General features: G+C 38.4%; 2 protein-coding genes across 2 annotated transcripts; both read left to right on the top strand.

Annotated features, from left to right (window-relative positions):
- The first annotated feature begins 11,821 nt into the window (after window positions 1-11,821).
- Window positions 11,822-16,753, top strand: LOC116105026 (ATP-dependent 6-phosphofructokinase 2-like). The gene is given in 5 exon segments (XM_031391450.1): window positions 11,822-12,053; window positions 12,641-12,916; window positions 13,175-15,075; window positions 15,664-16,107; window positions 16,110-16,753. Coding segments are annotated over 3 exon segments (1,251 nt in total). The 5' UTR covers window positions 11,822-12,053; window positions 12,641-12,916; window positions 13,175-14,643; the 3' UTR covers window positions 16,485-16,753.
- A 962-nt stretch (window positions 16,754-17,715) lies between these two features.
- On the top strand, window positions 17,716-20,837 carry LOC116105024 (glucan endo-1,3-beta-glucosidase 5). The gene is made up of 2 exons (XM_031391449.1): window positions 17,716-18,260; window positions 19,603-20,837. Exons 1-2 carry the CDS (start codon window positions 17,902-17,904, stop codon window positions 20,693-20,695), a joined length of 1,452 nt encoding a protein of 483 aa, XP_031247309.1. The 5' UTR covers window positions 17,716-17,901; the 3' UTR covers window positions 20,696-20,837.
- Window positions 20,838-20,843: the final 6 nt, after the last annotated feature.

Below are 20,843 nucleotides of genomic sequence, written 5' to 3'. Positions count from 1 at the left end.
ATATATATATCCAGTTCCTCCAAAAGAGCAGTCAGTGGTGCCGCCAGAGTTGGTTGACATTATCATCCATCCGCAATTCAAGAAGACAGAAAAGAGGAGAAAAAGAGTTAAGCATATTCTATCAACTTGTGAGGTTCCCCAGAGGATGAATAAGTGCTCAATTTGCAAGCAACCTAGCCACGAGAGAAGCAGTTGTCAAAATCAATCACATGCAGATCTAGAAAATTAGGTTCGAATTGATCAAAAGCAAGAAATTAAGCAATCTACAGATAAGATTAGATTGCTTAAGCGACAGAAGATCACTTAAGCGATCGGCTGTTATTTGCAGATCTAAACAGCAAATCGTTTATGCGATCTTAGGTTGCTTAAGCAATCTACTATTCAGAGCTACGGATAAGAGCAGATTGCTCAAGCGACAGAAGATCACTTAAGCGATCAGCTGTTATTTGCAGATCTAAATAGCAAATCGTTTATGCGATCTTAGGTTGCTTGAGCAATCTGCTGTTCAGAGCAATAGATAAGAGCAATCTGCTCTTATCTATTGCTCTGAACAACAGATTGCTCAAGTGACGTAAGATCGCTTAAACGATCTGCTCCTTAGATCAAATCTAGTTAACACCAGATCGCTTAAGCAATCCTTGGTCGCTTAAGCGATCTGCTGCTCAGATCAGATCTGGTGAACACTAGACGCTTAAGTGATAGAAGGTTGCTTAAGCGATCTTTTCTTATATACAAATCTGACCAGCAGATCGCTTAAGCGACCGAAGATTGCTTAAGTGATCTGATGAAGTTATTATGTTTCTCTTTTGTGGTGCATTAAACTAATTTTATGTCCCTGTATTTTCAGCTATGTCATCAAGAAGAAGGGTGAAATTGAGAGAGTTGCCAAAGCCAATCATTGAAGACTTGTTGTTTTCAATTTTTTATGTTTTAAATTTAATTGTTACCTTGAATAAATCATTCTTTATACGTATTAAATCGAATTAATTATTTTTCATTTTCATCCATTTTAAAAAGGGTATAAGTAGGTAAAATTTCGCATATTACTTCTATACGACACTGATTGATGCCCAAAGAAGTAAGATAGACAAAATAAATATTATCAATATAATTGTCGCGTCAAGTCAATCAATAAATCAATTTACTGAATTAGTCATGAGTGTGGTACGTTAGTAGAAACATACCCCATTTCACAAATATGGATGATAATGATTAAATATAGAGCTGTCCCACAATACGGAATATAATTTCTCACTCAAACGTGCATAATATCAAAAGATTGAGGAGATAAGAAGCAAAATGGCCTTGGCCGCTTATGTGATCATGAATCGCTTAAGTGACCAAGGCTAAAAGTGAAGAATCGCTTAAGTGATCTTGATTCTGCCTTGGACATGATCACTTAAGCGATCATAAATCGTATTGGAAGTCACAGAAAATCTGGACAGATAGTGACCAGATTATTTGGGGGATTTGCTATATATTTTGTATTAGTAGGGAGATAATTGACTGTCCTTCAAAATCAGGTTGTGGTTATCTTATTTTACAGCTATAGGTTTTCTATAGTTAGTTTTTTCTTCTTTTGCTTTTTTTCTCCAATGTAAATCTCTATAAAAAGAGTCTTTTATCTTTTTTAAATAATTGAAGAATTAAAACCTAAAAAACTCTTCTTTATGAGTTTCATATGGTGTCAGAGCCAAACTTTTTTTGGCCGACAATATTCATCTTCCTATAACCCTTGAATTTTTTTTTTCTCCTCTTTGTTACCAACTTCACCCAAATTTTTAACATCATGTCTGATGTATCACCTGAATTCTCTCATATTGACCCAACTTTGGGCATTAAGTCTAGTGTGTCACCCGAATCCTCTCATGCTACTGCCACAAAAACTACTTCACCTAAAATACCCCATTTCGAATCTCATTCTATCCAAATTACTACCATTCATCTGGAAGAAGGAAATTTTCTACGGTGGTCTCAATCCAAATTACATATTGCTTAAGTGATTCACGTATTCGCTTAAGCGATTCTTCACTTTTAGCCTTAGTCGGTTAAGCGATCAAATTCGAGGTAGAATCAAGATCCTCCCAGATGCATGATCACTTAAGTGATTTACATATCGCTTAAGCGATTCTTCACTTTTAGTCTCGGTCGCTTAAGTGATTTAGGATTGCTTAAGCGATTAAGTGCAAGGTAGAATCAAGATCATCCCACATGCATGATCGTTTAAGCGATTTATATATCGCTTAAGCAATTTTTCACTTTTAGCTTTGGTCGCTTAAGTGATTTAGGATCGCTTAAGCTATCAAGTCCAAGGCAGAATCAAGATCATCACAGGTGCACGATCGCTTAAGCGATTTATGGTCTCGCTTAAGCAATTCTTCATTTCTATCCTTGGTCACTTAAGTGATGTCGAATCGCTTAAGCGATCAAGTTTAAGGCAGAATGAGGATCACCCCAAGTGCATGATCGCTTAAGCGATTTAAGGTCTCGCTTAAGCGATCCTGTATAGAAAACCCTTGATATTTTAAGTGATCATGGGCAACACATATTTTTTCTAGCTTTTCTCCTGAATTTTGACAAACTAAAATCACCAACACATATTAATTTTATCTTTTCTCCTAAATTTGACAAACTAAAATCACCAACACATATTAATTTTATCTTTTCTCCTAAATTTGACAACCTAATTGTATCAACACATCAATGCCATTTAACAAGAATACTAAATAAACTCAAACTCAAAAGAGGGAAAGAAATATTGAATTGCTTTCGCACAAATATGAAACGTGTCAATTACATTAAATTACAACATTATATGCAACAAATAAATGTCCTATATACACCCAAAATAAAAGCAGGGCTGACAGCCTCTATCCTACCTCTTCATCATTCTCTTCAGCTACTTTCCCATCCTCCAAAATTATCCAGCACACCTTCAACATCAGCAGCAGCAGTTGCCTCTTCGTCTTCTTCTACAACACCGCTTCCAACATTATCCAGCCTTGGCCACAATGCATACATAACACCACAACCCAAGTATCAACAACTTAACGCTTAACAACACTAGCTGATCCAATTCAAGACAATCCAATTATTCAAGACAACCCAATAAGAAATGCATTTCACATAAACTACAAAACTCTAAGTCCAAGTTCCATACTTTTGGATGGTAACATCAGCAATGATTGGATTGGATTCTGATTAGTCAAAAGGGATTCATATGCCCATAGAAGCACTCAACAGCTAAGCACTCCCAAAAGTTGCTCATTGTTTCGTCATTCAACCTATCCATTGGTGTGTTAGTCATGTCAAACTCAATAAATTTTAGCGCATATGCCTCTCAATTAGCACTACAATAGGAGGAAGACATTAACATTAGAATCAGCTTATAGAACAATTGTATTATATAAGTTCTATACAAAATTAACCTCAAGTCATTTATTGGGATGAAAAGGTGCTTGAGTGGCAATTTTCTCGTCAGTAGTTCATCACCCAAGTGTTGAGACATCCTATTGTCACATAACAACAGTTGGAACAATATACATAGCAACTACAACTCCATCTCCAACTGCCTCTCTCGACAAATACTCAGGTTGCAATTAAGGATCTCCAGCAAACCCTCCTCTAGTAGCCAAACGACGGTTATCCAATGCATATCCTTGATGTTCGTGATGCAGTATACTTTTTTAAAGTTTGCCCAACTATTGCCATATTTGGGCTTTTCCCCTCGTACATACTGTATCATCGTCTCATCAAACCGAAAATCTTCAAGGATACCATCGAAGTCATATGTGGCCAGTCTTTTCTGCTTGCCTCCCCTTGTTGCACCTCCACCATTGGCCTTTTTCATTAAAGTGCTATATGTAATTACTAGCCTTTGGCCAAAGCCAATATCGGTGATGGCACAGTGCAGATACAAAATATCATCATTACTGCTTTGTCATAGCCTTATAAGTGTCAACACTTCATCAGTGTGCTGCATCAAATAAAAACAACTTGATAAGTATACAATACCTCATGGAAAACATAAGCAAAAATAAGTAAAAATAACTCATCGAGTCATCGAGGCACCTGCTAATTGTCAACATCTTTTCAAACCACTCTTGAGGATAATCCCTCGTCTTGCACTTCACACGCTCATCACTTCTAGAATCATTGTAATAGGCATAGAAGAGTTTTTTCTTTTCCTCATCTATTAGCCTATGCAAATCGACCTTTAACTCCTCCGTTTTCACTTGCCCACTTCTTTCGCTTTCCTCCCCATTCTCCTCCATTTTCACTTCCCCACTTCATTCGTGTCTCACCTCACCCTCCTCCATTTTCACTTCCCCACTTCCTATGCCTTCTTCCTTACCCTCCTCCATTTTTGCTTCTCCACTTTCACGAACTTCCTCATTTTTTTTTTCGTTTTCCTCTTCTTTCCATATGTTACTGCCGTGTAAAGAGATTTTATGTGCTTGCTCTTTCGGCTGTCTCTTTTATGCTTAGGTTGCACTTCAACTACTTTCGATACCCCACTAACTTCCTCCTCCACCCTACCAACTTTCTTCTCCACCCTTTTCATCCGCTCTTCCATCAACTCAAACCCCTTATAAACGACTATTGTAAAACTATAAAATAGACCGTTTATGAGGTCAACCACCTCATTCTCCCAACCCCGATGCCTCGGCAAAGTAGTACTTATTGTACCACTTTTCCAATTGGGTAGAGGCGTACGAACCTCTTCATCCTCCTCCTCCTTCTCCCTCCCACCGATTGGAGCTTCATCATCCTTGACCTCAACAACATTCTCAAGGAGTGGCCTTGCAGTTGCACTCACATGCGTAACCCCTTCTAGGTCCCACATTAGGCGATCTATCCTTTCATCTATTACATCGTCCAGTGCTTTGAACGATGTAACATACTCCTCCCTTGCTTCACCCCTAGTAGGGGCGAGGAAGGGACAAACAACTCCTTGCAATAAGAAAAAAAATCAATCAAATTTAAGCTACATTTAAAAGCAAGTGCATATCCAAAAGATTAATCTTTTAATCTTACTCGAGTCGCTTGAATTTCCATTTTTATTTTGTCGTAATCCCAATGGGTACACTTCTTGATGTGCCACCGCAGCATTCTAGGAAATTGTGGTCACTCATCTAAAGTCTTCTTCCGCCACCCCGCCTTAGCCAAACAGGGATATCTTCATACATTCAAGCCTACATTGTAAAAAAAAAAAAAAAAAAAACAGTCCATATAATACAAAAAATATAACAAAAAGCTATTAATTTTTGTCTGCATTGTGCATGGGAAGTCGAACAAATTGTACGTGCTAGGTCTATCCTTCTCGATAGCTTGACGATGCTTTATCGCCATGTCTTTTCCATGCTGGGAGTCAATGGTTAGCTGCAATGATAACCGTCCCCACGGATAAGCATTAAAAAAGTTCATGTCGCTTGCAAACTTCACTCAATCCATATTAACAACTTTTGTTGAGTTAGAAGCCATTAGGATTGAATGCACGAACCATACCAAGCACATCTTAAACTTCTCTGAAGAGGTATACCCACCTTCTTAACCTCTCCTCTAAATCGCGTCCCATAATAGACGTTGTCCCCCCTCAAAACCTTTTTAGCCAAGTTATCGGCTGCCTTACTCTTCGTTATTCTCTTTTGCTCTTTCGCACTTGGAAATGCCCTACATTTGAAGCCTATCATCATGACATATTCCATCATCCCAAAACGTAGTGGCTTCCCATCCATCATGAACCATATTTCATTTTTTTGGCTTTTAACTGTGTAACAACATATAATGCACTCCTTGCCCTCAGAATGTTTTTTTCCAGTTTTCTCTAATGTCCACAAAATGACTGAAATAACTCTCTTTGAATCAGTCCATACCCTTCCTTTGTTCCTCTAAAATCTCTATTATTCTCATAAAAACTTGCCAACTCGAAATAACTGTCACCCTTATCTAAATATTCGTAAAAAAAAAAAAAAAAAGAAAAAAGAAAAAAAAAAACCCCAAACAACCAATAGGCTACCAATTTGGGGGATATGGGCTTTGTAGGCATCGAGGAGTGGGTATTTTTGGCTTTGAGAGGACTGGGAAAGCCTACAGGCCATATAGAGGCTGTTGTGGCAGGTTCCATGACTAGAGATGGCTAAGGATGGCAAGAGGTGGTGGAACATGGGGGTTGGAGTGTTGCCCAACATATTGTAGGGCTAGCCACACACAGTTGCGTGCGCGCATGCACCTGCCAATGCACACGCAACTGTGCGTGGCTAGCCCTCTAGCCCCCTATTTCGCCACCTCCTACCATCCCTAGCCCTCCAACCTCCCTACGAGCTCCCTTGCCTTCCCCCATCCTCTGGAATCTAAACAAAGCCACTCTCCTGATGCCGCCAACTGCTCGACAAAATGCCACAACCACCATAACAATAAAACAAACTAAATATCCCCAAATTCGCACAAACAAATCAAATTTTTCATCAAATTCAAAACCACCAGTAAAAAATGTACATTTTCTTCACCTGCGTCCTCCTCCTTGCTTGAATTCTCGCTGGCATCCTCCTCTTTAGAACCATTTTCTGATTCTTCTCTCTGTTCTTGTGCCGTTGTTGTCTCCTCTACCTTTAGATTGCCTTCACTCATCAGATGATCCATCGGAGCGTCTTTTCCAACAACCTTTGAACAGCCGCTGCTGCCGGAGTCTAGGATTTGGAATGGGGTTAGGTTTTCCTCCTCTTTGTGAATATTATACATGATTTTGTATAACGAAGCTTTAGGATTGAATATTCGTCAGAAATAAGGAACTTTTATCGCCAGAAATTGCAGAGAAATGGAAGGTGTTTCGTCGGTCGTTTTTTGGGTATATTGCTCGATTAAGTGATTTTGAAGGGAGGGGGTATTTTTTTAATTTTTAAAGTTTAAACAAATTTCCATTAATTATACTGTTACCCATATGTGTTTCAATCTTTTCAGTCCAGCCCCTTTTTGCATGTTTAGTTACAATTAAGAGTGCCACATCAGATTTTTAAATTTAAAAAAAAAAGAAACCCAATTTTTAGGGTTATTTTTTTAAATCCAATCTTTGGATTTTTTGGGAGTTAAATATACCCAATGACATACTCCCACCCAAACTTTGCCCTAACAACAATTTACTACACAAAAAGTTTAAGAAGACAATTACACACTTTCCATCAAAGTCTTTTAATAAAATCTATTTGAAGAAGGACAAGATAGTGATCTCATTCTCTCAAATCGATGCCAAGGTTATTACATGTAAATATTGCTAGTCTCATTAATTATTATCGTTACTTATTAGTTTGATATCGTTGATTTAAAAATGGAGACCCAAGTAGACAACCAAGATTAATGACCTTTTGTTAAAGGTGGTTCCTCCATTGTTTCAAGAATTTTCAACAATTCCCGCAGAGAAAATGAAGAGATGAGTGGAAAAGAAAGAGAAAATAAATTAAAAATAATAAAGAAAAAAACTAAAAAGAGGAATGAAAGGCGATTAATAAAATCTTGTTTGCAACTATGGCTTATGCATGGTCTTCCAACAATTTCTAATTGTACAAGTTTACACAGTAAAAAAGCAAGCTAATAAGATTAATAATTTAACATAAATGAATAAGTCTATCCTTACAAAGACTTCTACAAAGAAGCCAACAAAGTGAAGAAAAGAAAAAAGAAAAAACGGAAAAAGAGAAAGAGAGAGAGAGAGAAATCATGAAGATTAAGGGTGGGGGTTGTCTTTGTATGTCTCTTTTGTAGGCTTCTTTGTAAGACTAGCACTGCTGAACATAAATTGTTGCTTGGACGGAACGCACCAACTATTTTGTTAATATTATATTAGTCACTCAAATCTGTGTTATTTTAGCGGTTGAATCATTATTATTATTATCAGTATCAGTGACAGAATCAGCGTGATACTAGTGTCAGAATCAGCGATAGGAGTGAAGTGGGGTCAGTGTCGTTCCATACGATGAAGCCATCCATGGTGGTGTATGAATATCTATTGAAGGATAACAGGGTACAAAAAGTAAAGCTTTTTGGTGCCGACACTGCTGCGGTACAAGCTTTAATGGGGAGTGGGATTGATGTTATGGTTGGTATTCCAAATGAGATGTTGGCTTCTCTAAGCTCTTCAACTGCTGCTTCTGATTTATGGGTTTGCCAAAATGTCTACAAATATTGTTATGCCTAAAAAGTCACGCCTATATCAACACAATTAATGTCTCTTTGTACTAGCTGTCAGACCCATATCTCCTCAAAGATATTTATACCAGCCATATCTCCTTTGAAGAGAAGAACGGATGAGAGCCTTACATGTGTCAAGACAACTTGCAAAACACTCATTACATTGAGTGTTTTGAGTGTATAAATGGGCACTTCTCTTCACGAAAAAGGAGGTTGAGGCTAAGGCTGAGCAGAAGAGAGTTAGGTATAGATTTGATCTTCATCTTCATTATTTCTCTGTAAACACTGTATTTCTCCATCTTTGTATGCCTTACAGGCAATATCATAGAAATAGTCAGAGCACAATAAAATAACAGTGGACGTAGGATTTGCTTTTGAGCATCCGAACTACTATAAAAACCCCCCTTTGCCAATCTTTTATTTATGTTTCTGCAACATATATAGCCTTAGCTCCATATTCAAATCTCATAGATCCATTCATATGTGTCTTCTGAGTCAGCTCAGCGTTTCCCATGTGTGAGTCGTTAGCGTCCAAAATCAAGCGTCAACAGTTTGGTGGCTCATACAGGTCCGATTCTCAAACCTGCGTCCAAGTTCTTCGATCGTGTGGACAGATCATAGATCGCATGCGTCAGAGTTCTCTGATCACGTGGCTAGGTTATAGATTGCACGCATCAGAGCTCTCCAATCGCGTGGCCAGATCACTGATCGCATGCGTCAGAGCTTCGATCGCGTGGCCAGATCGCAAATTGCATGCGTCAGAGTTCTCCGATCGCGTGGCCAGATCGCAGATCACACATGTCAGAATTCTCCAATTGGGTGGCCAGATCACTGATCGCACGCTCAAATCGCACGCTCAAATCGCGCGTTCAACATCGTTTAGATCACGTGTTCAGATAGCCCAGATCGCGTGGCCAGATCGCTGATTGCACGCTCAGGTCGTCCTGATCCTCGGCTTCAGATCGCTGATCTTTAGCTTCAAATCACGTGTTCAGATCGCTGATAACACGCTGAGATCGCTGATCGCTTGTGCTCTTAAGTCAAGCTCGTTATGTGCTCAGGTCGTGCTCGTTATGTGCTCAAGTTGAGCTCGTTATGCTCTCAGGTCGTGCTCGTTATGTGCTCAGGTCGAGCATAGGTTGAGCTTGTTATGCTCTCAAGTTGAGCTCGTTTTGCTCAGATTGAGCTCGTTATGATCTCAGATTGAGTTGTTTAGCTCAGATTGAGCTTGTTTCTCTTAAGTTGAGTTCGTTTAGCTTAGATTGAGCTTGTTTCTCTTAAGTTGAGTTCGTTTAGCTCAGATTGAGCTCGTTTTACTCTTAAGTTGAGCTCGTTTAGCTTAGATTGAGCTCGTTTTGCTCTCAAGTTGAGCTCGTCTTGCTCAGATTGAGTTCGTTTTGCTTCAAGTTGAGCTCATTTTGCTCAAATTAAGCTCGTTTTGCTTCTAGGTTGAGCTCTTAACAGATTTCAGGTCGAGCTCCTAACAGATCGCAATTAGCTCCTAGCTCTCAGCACTCAATCGCGCCAGGAATAGTTCGAGCTCTTCAGTTCGAGGCTGCAGCAATTCAGATTAAAGACCTTAGTTTCTGAAGCGCGATTACGCACTCCAAAAACTGGGGGGCTTCTGTTATGCCTAAAAAGTCACGCCTATGTCAATACAATTAATGTCTCTTTGTACTAGCTGTTAGACCCATATCTCTTTAAAGATATTTATACCAGCCATATCTCCTTTGAAGAGAAGAACGGATGAGAGCCTTCCATGTGTCAAGGCAACTTGCAAAACACTCATTACATTGAGTGTTTTGAGTATATAAATGGGCACTTCTCTTCACGAAAAAGAAGGTTGAGGCTAAGGCTGAGCAGATGAGAGTTAAACATAGATTTGAGCTTCATCTTCATTATTTCTCTGTAAACACTGTATTTCTCCATCTTTGTATGCCTTACGGGCAGTATCATAGAAATAGTCAGAGCACAATAAAATAACAGTGGACGTAGGATTCGCTTTTGAGCATTCGAACCACTATAAAAACCCTCACTTGCCAATCTTTTATTTATGTTTCTGCAACATATACAGTCTCAGCTCCATATTCAAATCTCATAGATCCATTCACGTGTGTCTCCTGAGTCAGCTCAGCATTTCCCATATGCGAGTCGTTAGCGTCCAAAATCAAGCGTCAACAGATATGTTGTTAAATGCGGTTTTGATATCGGGTACATTGTTCCACTCTTTTTCTTCTTTCAAAATTTTATTTTTAGTTCTTCTCCTTTGTCAAGATTTTTTTTTTTTTTTTTTTTTTTCTTCAATTATGTTAAAAGGGAAAGCATTTCAGAACGATTTAAACCTGCAGCTGCATGGATTTTTTTTTTTTTTTTTTTTTTTTTTTTTATTCTTGTTATCAAATATTACTACTATTGATTTATAAATGTTGAATGTTTTTTCGCATCTCCGAGTTTAGTTGCTATAGAAGTTGATGAAAAGAGAGAAAAGAAGAAACCTTTCATCGACCTATTTTTTTTTATTTGTTTTAAATTTTAAGCTTAGGCTTAAAATTTAGGAGTTAAACGGAAAGATTTTTCAGAGAAACTAATGAATTTGAGGGTCTCTATGGTCCATACTGGGAAAAGTAAAGTTGTTGTTTGGAAAGTAGAAAATTTGATTGTTGTACTATGACAAAGGATAGCTGATAAGGTTTTTAGAATGATCTGGTGTTTACTTGCAAATTTAGGGAATCACTAGTAATTAAGGTTCTATAACAAACAAATTCAAGAGATATTTTCTTGAACAAAATCTGATTCACTTCAATTCTCTTGAAAGATTTGGCAAATTGTCACGAAGCTCAAAGCCACAGTATTTGGCAAGATTAATAATATGGTCTTTGATTGTTAATCACTTTGTTAATTTTTTGGAATTTTTTCTCAAAAGACATATGTGTGCGTTTGGTGTATTATTTTGAATAGGATTTTGGAGATAGTATTGGATAATTGAATATAGGAGTATTACGAGGTAAAATTTAAAAATTTATAAAAAAAACTCCCTAAGTTTGCTAATTTAATAAATAGCCCAACATATAAAATGATAAAAATACCTCCACCACCTGCAGTGCCAGATTCCCGCCACCACCATCAGAATCTGACTGGAAAATTGCTCGTAACGCGTTGTTATGGCCTTTTTTGGGTAGATTCTGGTGTGGTCGTTGACGGCCGAAAAAGGTCAAAACGACGGCCATCTTTGGCTGTCAGCGACGGCCAAAGATATGGCAGTCGTTTTTAATCAACGATGACTATTTCTTTGGCTGTCGCTGACGGTCAGATCTAGCCTTTTTCGACCAGATCCACCACGAATTTGGCTAGAAAAGGCTAGATCAGTGAATTATCGGCCAGTTTTGGTCAGTAATTCACTGTTGTGGTAGATTTTGGCTACCACCGACGGTGGTTGACGGAATTTGGCAAGTATGGGTCATAGAGGTATTTTTGTTAATTTTTAAACCTTTTTTTAGGAGGTATTTATTAAAATTAATAATCTTATAGGGTCTAAACATAATTAAAAAAATAGAATAATATTTCTAGAATAATGTACCAAATATTATTTGGAGAATAGGAATATGCGTTGAAATAATAAGCCAAACATGCCTAGTTTCTCTTTTTAACAACTCTTATGTGCTAGTTTTTCGCTGTGTTTGAATTTCCGATAGTCTATGCAGCTGAGATCTGTCCTACTGCCTCAACAATTAGTTATCGTGTCTAATGAAAGCTATGGGCTATGGGTTCCTATGCCACTCTTCATAGCAAGCTGCTTGCACAGTTCCTCATTCTAGAATGTACACGACACCGTTAATATATGTTATCGGCGTTTTGCCTGTATTCAATAGGTTATTTCCTTAACAATAATATTGACGAGTAAATCAGAATTGCTTCCTTGTATTTTGTGTCTCTCTGAGACTGCCACCAACCTATGTCTTTCATTAGCTTTGGTTGTTAACAGCAGATGATCTTACTCCATCTTGATGATTAATTTTAGCCAAAGTCTCTAATCTTGTGTGTGTATATATATTCTTGCTCCAATCATGGCTGCTAAATTAAGCGAAGATCTCCAGGATTGATTTTTTTGTGTGTGTGTGTGTGTGAGAGAGAGAGACAGAGAGATTTGATAAAAGATGTGCTAGCAGTTCATCAGATGCTTTATTTGTCTAGGTTTGCTGCAGTTCTATGTCGTAATTCTCCTTGTTAGCGAGATTTGACAACCAGAGTCTTCAATTAAATCAGGCAAATTATTGAGCCATATAGCGCTTCTCAATTTAAAATTCTATCAACAGGGAAATTTCATTAATAGTTTGACACAAGCATATATTTATGCGAATGTCTAGTAGAAAATGTAAAATACTGAATCAACAATACTTGAAATATCTATTATTTGCTTTATATACTATGCTATCTATTCATACTTGTGCGGTGACAGGTATGTTGCTGTGGGAAATAAGCCTTTCCTCTCAAGTTGCTCAGGTCAATATCAGTCTTACGTTCTACATGCTCTGCTCAATCTACGACAGTCCTTGGCTAGAGCAAATCTTGCTGGCTGTGTGAAGTTGGTGGTCCCTTTCAATGCCGATGCCTGCAAGTCCTCTCTTCCTTCTCAAGGGGCATTTTGGCCTGAATGACACAAATTAGATCTCAACTTGTTCAATTCCTCAACTCAAATGGTTCTCATCCGCAGCACATTGTGCTGATCGCAGGGGTAGGCTTCTCTTTCTTCTGTAGGTGGAAAATTGTGTAATCATGCTAAACTTCTGATGGTGATTAGAGAAAATTGTTATGAGCTTGTCAGCAATGTACTTTTTGTGAAGGGTGTAATATATTAATGTGTTGGTTGTAGTCTGCTGCAAAGATGATTTGTGTATTTCACATCTCTATTCTGCATCTCCTTTTATGTGTATTATGTTTGTTGGCCCCCAGTTACTGGGATTAAGGCTTAGTTCACTTTGCTTGTTTGCAGGGTCCTCTGAACCAGGAAGTGAAGATATGGGCCTCTGCAGAGGAGGAGGGCTGGTTGTTGCCCAGTGATGTTGAATCATGGAAGTGTACTCAGACTTTGGACTTAAAGAGTTCTGCTGAACCCAGGCTTGAGGATGCATTCTTTAATCAAGTTGTAGCACTGAACCGTGCAGGCTTGTTTTTATTGGCAAATGCCAAGAAGAATGCTATTTATGCTGTACACATAGACTATGGGGCCAATCCAGCCTCAACCCGCATGGATTACATTGCTGAATTTACTGCTACAATGCCTATTTTGAGTCTTACTAGAACCAGTGATGGTCTACCGATGGAGAACATATTGTTCAGGTTTCCTGTGTCCAAACACAAGCTATTCAGCAGTATGCTTTAGATCTTTCCCAGTGCCTGCCACCAGCTTTGGAGAAAACAGACTCCAGTGCTGCTTGTGATGCTGCTAATTCCGATGGTTCTGCTATTCTGGAATCATCTCATGGAAGCATATCTGCTGACTTGCTTATGGCTACGACGAATTTGATACCACCTATACTTTCAAGCAGCTCTGAGAGAGTACCTGTAGCTAGCCGTTCTGAAAGTTTTCCTTCTTAAGTCATTACTGGTTTGCCTGAAAATTCTTCAAGTGCAGAGGCAAAGCCAAGTGCTTTACCATCTAATAGTAATACTGAAAATATACACACTGCATCTCCTCCGCCTCCTTTGAGTCCAAGGTTATCTCGTAAATCATCTGGTTTAAGAAGTCCATCAATTAGCTATGAGCCTTGTCCCCCAGCAAGTGAGCTTGGTGGTGACCAGTCTGTTACTGATTATTCAGATGACTATAGAGCAAATGCTGCCAAAGAAAACGTGGCTGATGTGCCTTCATCAGGAGACAATATGTGGAAGGTTGATAGAAGTATTGCACAAAATGATATTTCTATGGTTCCAGATCCTCCTGTTGTTTTTAAGCAGCCAACCCATCTGGTAACTCTATCCGAGATTTTATCAACCGTTGCCTCGTCCTCTGAAAATTCTCAGTTTGGTCAGCGCATGAATGCTGGAGCCTCATCCTCAAATCTTATACTTTCAGTGTTCCCTTTACCTTCTAGTTCTTCAGATGTGTCCTCCTCCGAATGGGTTTTAGATTCTGGAGCATCACACCATATGTCTCATGATTTAAAATGCTTTGTTTCCTTGCATCCACCATCATCTTCGCTTATCGTGGCTGTTAGTGGCCCTTAAATAGCAACAAAAGCAGTTGGTTCTGTGAAAACAGATAAATTATCTCTTTTTGATGTTTACTACCATCCTGATCTCAAAGTGAACCTTGTCTCTGTTAGTCAATTGTTTGATTCTGGTTACTTAGTCTCTTTCACTCGTACCACTTGTCTTGTGTGGGATCCGCAGTACCAGAAGCAGATTGGGAAAGGTTGTAGGCTACGGGGATTATATGTTTTGGATGAGCTGAGATTACCGATGCCTGAAGCTGCCAATAGCTTTCCACAAGTCCCTTCCACTACAGGGGTTTCTCAGAAAGTCCATGATCTCTCTGGGACATTCTCTTCTCCCTCTCCTCCCTTGGATTATCCTAGGGCTGGTCCACGTAAGCAAATCTTCTATGGCCCCAAAACTACCCGGGCTGCTGTTGTTACATGTGGTGGACTGTGTCCTGGGATCAACACTGTGATTAAGGAACTAGTGGTGGGGTTGTGGGAGCTGTATGGTGTGAGACAAATTTATGGGATTCAAGCTGGGTACAGAGGGTTTTATTCCAGGGAGCTTGTGGAGTTGAGTCCTAAGATGGTGCATGGATGGCATAAGAGAGGTGGCACTGTGCTCGAGACCTCTAGGGGTGGTTTTGATCTCAATAAGATTGTTGATGCTATTCAACACCATGGATTTAATCAGGTACCGATTACCTTTACTTTCTGCTTAATGTGTTTTACTTTGTTGCATAGTCAGTATTGTCCCTCTAACTTTCTTTTTTCTTTTCTTTTTCTGAGTAAAAGAATGTTGATACCATTAAGAAACCTCAATGGAGTAAAGGTTATTTCTAATAGAATTATCAGCTGGCGTGTGTATCAAAATGCAAGGTTAGTTTATGCTAATATTGGTGGAGGGTCTGCCCCTGGCCTTTGGTTCCAATTATCTTGTCTTGCACTGAGTACGGTAGAAAGAATGACTTTGTTTCATGTAGTTATTATGGCTCCTTTTTCGCCTGCGTTGTGTAATAATCAGATTCGTTGAAAAAGTCTCAAGTGCTTTCTTCAAGAACTGAAAACTGGTTGAAATTGATGATCCCACTACTTGATATTTGTTGCATGAACTATCCGCTGCTTCTCAACTCTTGATTAAATACTATATGCATGCTAGAGAATTGAATCACAAACGCAGCTTTGGTGGATGTAATGCCCTTTTATCTCTTACTCATGTTTTCATTGTAATGGCAATGCTAATTGAATATTTCTGTATGCTGCATTCCAAACACGTGAGCAGGTTTACATCATAGGTGGGGATGGCACCATGCGTGGAGCTGTAGAGATTTTTAATGAAATCCAACAACGGAAACTGCATGTTGGAGTTGTTGGAATTCCAAAAACGGTTGACAACGATGTAGGAATTTTTGATAGATCATTTGGGTTCCAGACAGCAGTAGAAATGGCTCAGCAAGCAATCAGTGCTGCTCATGTGGAGGCAGAGAATGCAGTTAATGGAATTGGCCTGGTGAAGCTAATGGGCCAAAGCACAGGACAGATAGCCTTCCATGCAACATTGAGCAGCCCTGATGTGGATTGCTGTCTAGTTCCTGAAACTGAATTTTACTTGGAAGGGAAAGGAGGGCTGTTTGAGTTTCTTGAAAACCGGCTGAAAGAGAATGGGCATGCCGTAGTGGTTGTAACAGAGGGAGCTGAGCAGGATATGATACCGCGAACTGATGCCAGAAAGAAGAGAGGGATGAATCTGGAAACTTGGTTTTCTTAGATGTTGGTAGCTGGATGAAGTCAGAGCTAAAGAAGTGGTGGGACAGAGACCACCCAGATGAGTTGTTTACAGTGAAGTACATGGATCCTACATATATGATACGTGCAGTTCCCGCAAATGCTACGGATAACCTATATTGTACACTACTAGCACATTCGTCCATTCATGGTGTTATGGCAGGATATACTGGGTTTGTGTGTGGTCCTATTAATGGCAACTATGCATATATTCCATTGGAAGAGGTGGCACAGGCTAAGCATGAAGTTAATACAAGGGACCATAAATGGACATGGGTGAGATCTGTGACCAATAAGACTGATTTTGGGAAGAGCTAAATTAATGTTTGAGCTTACAACAATCCAAGGCCAAGAACTTTCCTCTGTAAATGCATCTGGGTTTGCCAGTGCAGTTTCTTGTTTGTTGATAATAAGAAATTGTGATTATTGAGTTGTATCACAATATGTCAGGACTTAAAAAGGGCATATTTTGATGCCAATCCAGTATAGTTGGGCTTATGTTGCTTGTTGCATTCTTCAATGTTAATATACTGCTGTTAAGCACGGATACAGTTAGTTAATAAAATGTATGTTATGTTTTGCTTTCATTCACAATAAAATATATATTTGTTAACGTGTCAATGTGAATGGAGCCAAATCTAGCTAACGCTTTAACGCCGAACTATATGCCAGATATATTCTAAATGATAGCATCCTGGAAGAATATGAAATTGTTACCATCTTTTGAGCAGTGGTGGATGATTATGATAATTTTGTTTATGTATAAGAATGATTGATGAGATTGGTGCTGGGGCCATGGCATTCAGATCATGTGGTTTATGAATCTTTACAAAAGCGCAATGTTATACGTGGAGAAAGATAGAGCAAAGTCGGTAGAAATTGTCATCATGTGCACTGAATTATTAATACAGTACAGTATCTGAAATATCTATTTAATAAGATAAGGTTGATAAATAAAGTTCTCTTTGGCTGAGGAATCAGTAATCACCGAAGACCTTTCCTCGTTTGCTGTATGTGGGATTGCCTATAGTCTCGCTCTTGCTGCTTTGTATTAAAAATAATAATAAACATAGATAAGCCTAATGCTTTGTATTCTGTCAATTTATGCCACACAGACTGCGATTGCTAGGAATCCTATCTTCTTTGCGTGGCCTTATGTCTACTTTTACAAGTTTGAAAAGCTAAAAAAGCAAGCCAATAAGGTGTAGTGACCAACTTTAACCAGAAACTACCTTACCTATTTATACTGTATGTGGAAAATATGCTGCTTGTCTAGCTTTCAATTTTCATTATGGGAATGGGACATGCAAATCTTGAAAACAACATTTTTTTTACCAAACTATTATTTTAATAAATTGGGCATCTAGAATATGATGATTGAACATCATTGCTTCAAAATTACATTCTAAACATGTTTCAACTTTCAAAGGATAAATCATTGTGTTAAAACACCACTAGCCGACGATATTTGTTGTCGGCCCAGCTTTGAAAGGTGACTGTATAGTTGGAGTTGGAGGGTATTTAAGTTGTTGTGTAGGATTAACTTGAAGCTACTTTTTATCAATTAATAATGCTAATCCTTGTCAGGTTATAACACTTTACTTTTTTAGCGGTTATCACACTCTTCTTATTATTAGTGGATGTTCTACTCCTGCAGATGCCTAGCTCTCTGATTGAGAAGAGTGAGTCCTTCTTTATGAAACAACAACAAAGTCATTAGTTTGACAGGGACAAAATGCCACACCCACCAAGAATCAGAGCAGCTCAAATCCGTGTTATTTTAGTGGTGGTATTATTATTATTATCAGTATCAGTGACAGAATCAGCGATAGGAGTGAACTGGGGGTCAGTATCGTTCCATAGGCTTAAGCCATCCACAGTGGTGGATCTATTGAAGGATAACAAGATACAAAAAGTGAAGCTTTTTGATGCTGACCCTGATGCGTTAAAGGCTTTAATGGGGAGTGGGATTCAGGTGATGGTTGGTATTCCAAATGAGATGTTGGCTCCTCTAAGCTCTTCAACTGCTGCTTCTGATTTATGGGTTCGCCAGAATGTCTCCAGATATGTTGTTAAAGGCGGTGTTGATATCAGGTACATTGTTCCACTCCTTTTCTTCTTTCAAATTTTTATTTTCAGTTCTTCTCCTTTGTCAAGGATTTGTTTTTTTATTTTGTTATCAAATATTACTATTATTGATTTAAAATGTGAATGTTTTTCGCATTCTTAGTTTATTCTTTTGATTTCGTTAAAAAGGCTTAAAATATAGGAGTTAACGGAAAGATTTTTCTAAGAAACTAATGAATTTGAGGGTCTCAATCGTCCATATTGAGAAAAGCAAAGTTGTTGCTTGGAAAGTAGAAAATTTTTATTGTTATAATTATACTATGACAAGGATAGCTGATGAGTTTTGAATGGTCTGTATTTACTTGCAAATTTAGGGAGTCACTAGTATTAAGGTACTATAACAAACAAATTCAAGGGAATTTCTTGAACAAAATTGATTCACTTCAATTCTCTTGAAAATTTGGCAAATTGTCACGAAGCTCAAAACCACAGTATTTGGCAAGATTAATATATGGTCTTTGATTGTTAATCATTTTGTTAATTTTCTGGAATTTTTTTTTTCTCAAAAGACATAGTTTTCTCTTTAACTACTCTATTGTGTAGTTTTTCGCTGTGTTTGAATTTCTGATAGTCTATGCAGCTGAGATCTGTCCTACTTCCTCAACAATTAATTATCTTGTCTAATGAAAGCTATGGGTTCCTATGCCACTCTTCATAGCAAGCTGCTTGCACCGTCTCATTAGAATGTACACGACACCGTTAATATATGGTATCAGCATTTTGCCTGTCTTCACTAAGTTATTTCCATACAATAATGATGAAGAGTAAATCAGAATTGCTTCATTGTATATAGTGCCTCTCTGAGACTGCACCACCCTAAGTCTTTCATTAGCTTTGTTTGTTAACAGCAGATGATCTTACTCCATCTTGATCTTAATTTTAGCCAAAATTCTCATCTGTGGTGTATATATATATTTACTCCAATCAGATTGCTAAATAAGCCAAGATCTCTAGGATTGATTTTGTGTGTGTGTGTGTGTGAGAGAGAGAGAGAGATTCTGATAAAAGATGTGTTAGTAGTTCATTAGATTCTTTTATTTGTCTAGGTTTGCTGTGGTTCTATGTCGTAACTCTCCTTGTTAGTGAGATTTGACAGGACTCTTTAATTAAATCAGGCAAATTATTGAGCCATATGGCGCTTTTCAATTTAAAAGTCTATCAACAAGGAAAATTCTTTAATAGTTTGACACAAGCATATATTTATGCAAATATCTAGTAGAAAATGTAAAATACTGAATCAACAATACTTGAAATATGCTATTATTTGGTTTATATACTATGCTATCTAATCATACTTATACGGTGACAGGTATGTTGCTGTGGGAAATGAGCCTTTCCTCACAAGTTACTCAGGTCAATTTCAGTCGTATGTTGTACCTGCTCTGCTCAATCTACAACAGTCCTTGGCTAGAGCAAATCTTGCTGGCTACGTGAAGCTGGTGGTCCCTTGCAATGCTGATGCCTACGAGTCCTCTCTTCCTTCTCAAGGAGCATTTCGTCCTGAACTGACACAAATTATGACTCAACTTGTTCAATTCCTCAATTCAAATGGTTCTCCATTTGTAGTCAATATCTACCCATTTCTGAGCCTTTATGGGAACTCAGATTTTCCTCAAGACTATGCGTTTTTTGAGGGCACTAGCCATGCTATTACTGATGGACCCAACGTTTACTCTAATGCATTTGATGGAAATTTTGACACTTTGGTTGCAGCGCTCAACAAAATGGGATATGGTCAGATGCCTATAGTTATTGGGGAGATAGGTTGGCCAACAGATGGAGCCTCCAGTGCAAATCTCACTGCAGCAAGAACTTTCAACCAAGGCTTGATCAATCATGTCCTAAGTAACAAAGGAACTCCTCTTAGGCCAGGCGCCCCTCCCATGGATATTTATCTTTTCAGTTTACTTGATGAAGGGGCCAAGAGTGTACTCCCAGGAAACTTTGAGAGACATTGGGGGATTTTCTCCTTTGATGGCCAGGCTAAGTATCCACTAAACCTTGGTTTGGGCAATAAATTATTGAAGAATGCCAGAAATGTCCAGTACCTACCATCTAGGTGGTGTGTGGCAAACCCCTCTCACGATCTGTCTGATTTGGCAAACCACATGAAACTTGCTTGCAGTGTAGCTGACTGCACGACACTCAACTATGGCGGATCATGCAATGGAATTGGGGCAAAGGGGAATGTATCATATGCATTTAACAGTTACTATCAGCTACAAATGCAGAATGAACGAAGCTGTGATTTTGATGGTCTTGGTATGATCACTTTCCTGGACCCTTCGGTAGGTGAATGTCGGTTTCTTGTTGGTGTAACCGATACTACTTCATCAGGTTTTGCACCGTATGAGAGATGGATCATTTTTTATGTTTTGATAGTGTGGTTCTTTATGGTTTGAGTCTGAGGTTTAGATTAGGTGAAATAATACCATAGTTTAGGAATACTCCTAATTATTATTTAAGGTTATTCTAGCCATTATGTGATTGTATACCGAGTACACTTATGTAGGAAATAATCCAATCTTAGATTTTTATATTCATTATCAC

Source organism: Pistacia vera, unplaced genomic scaffold (assembly GCF_008641045.1).
Source record: "Pistacia vera cultivar Batoury unplaced genomic scaffold, PisVer_v2 Contig491, whole genome shotgun sequence".
In the NCBI taxonomy this organism is placed as follows: domain Eukaryota; kingdom Viridiplantae; phylum Streptophyta; class Magnoliopsida; order Sapindales; family Anacardiaceae; genus Pistacia; species Pistacia vera.
Note: the sequence above shows the minus strand (reverse complement) of the source record. Positions and strands in the feature narration are given on the sequence as shown.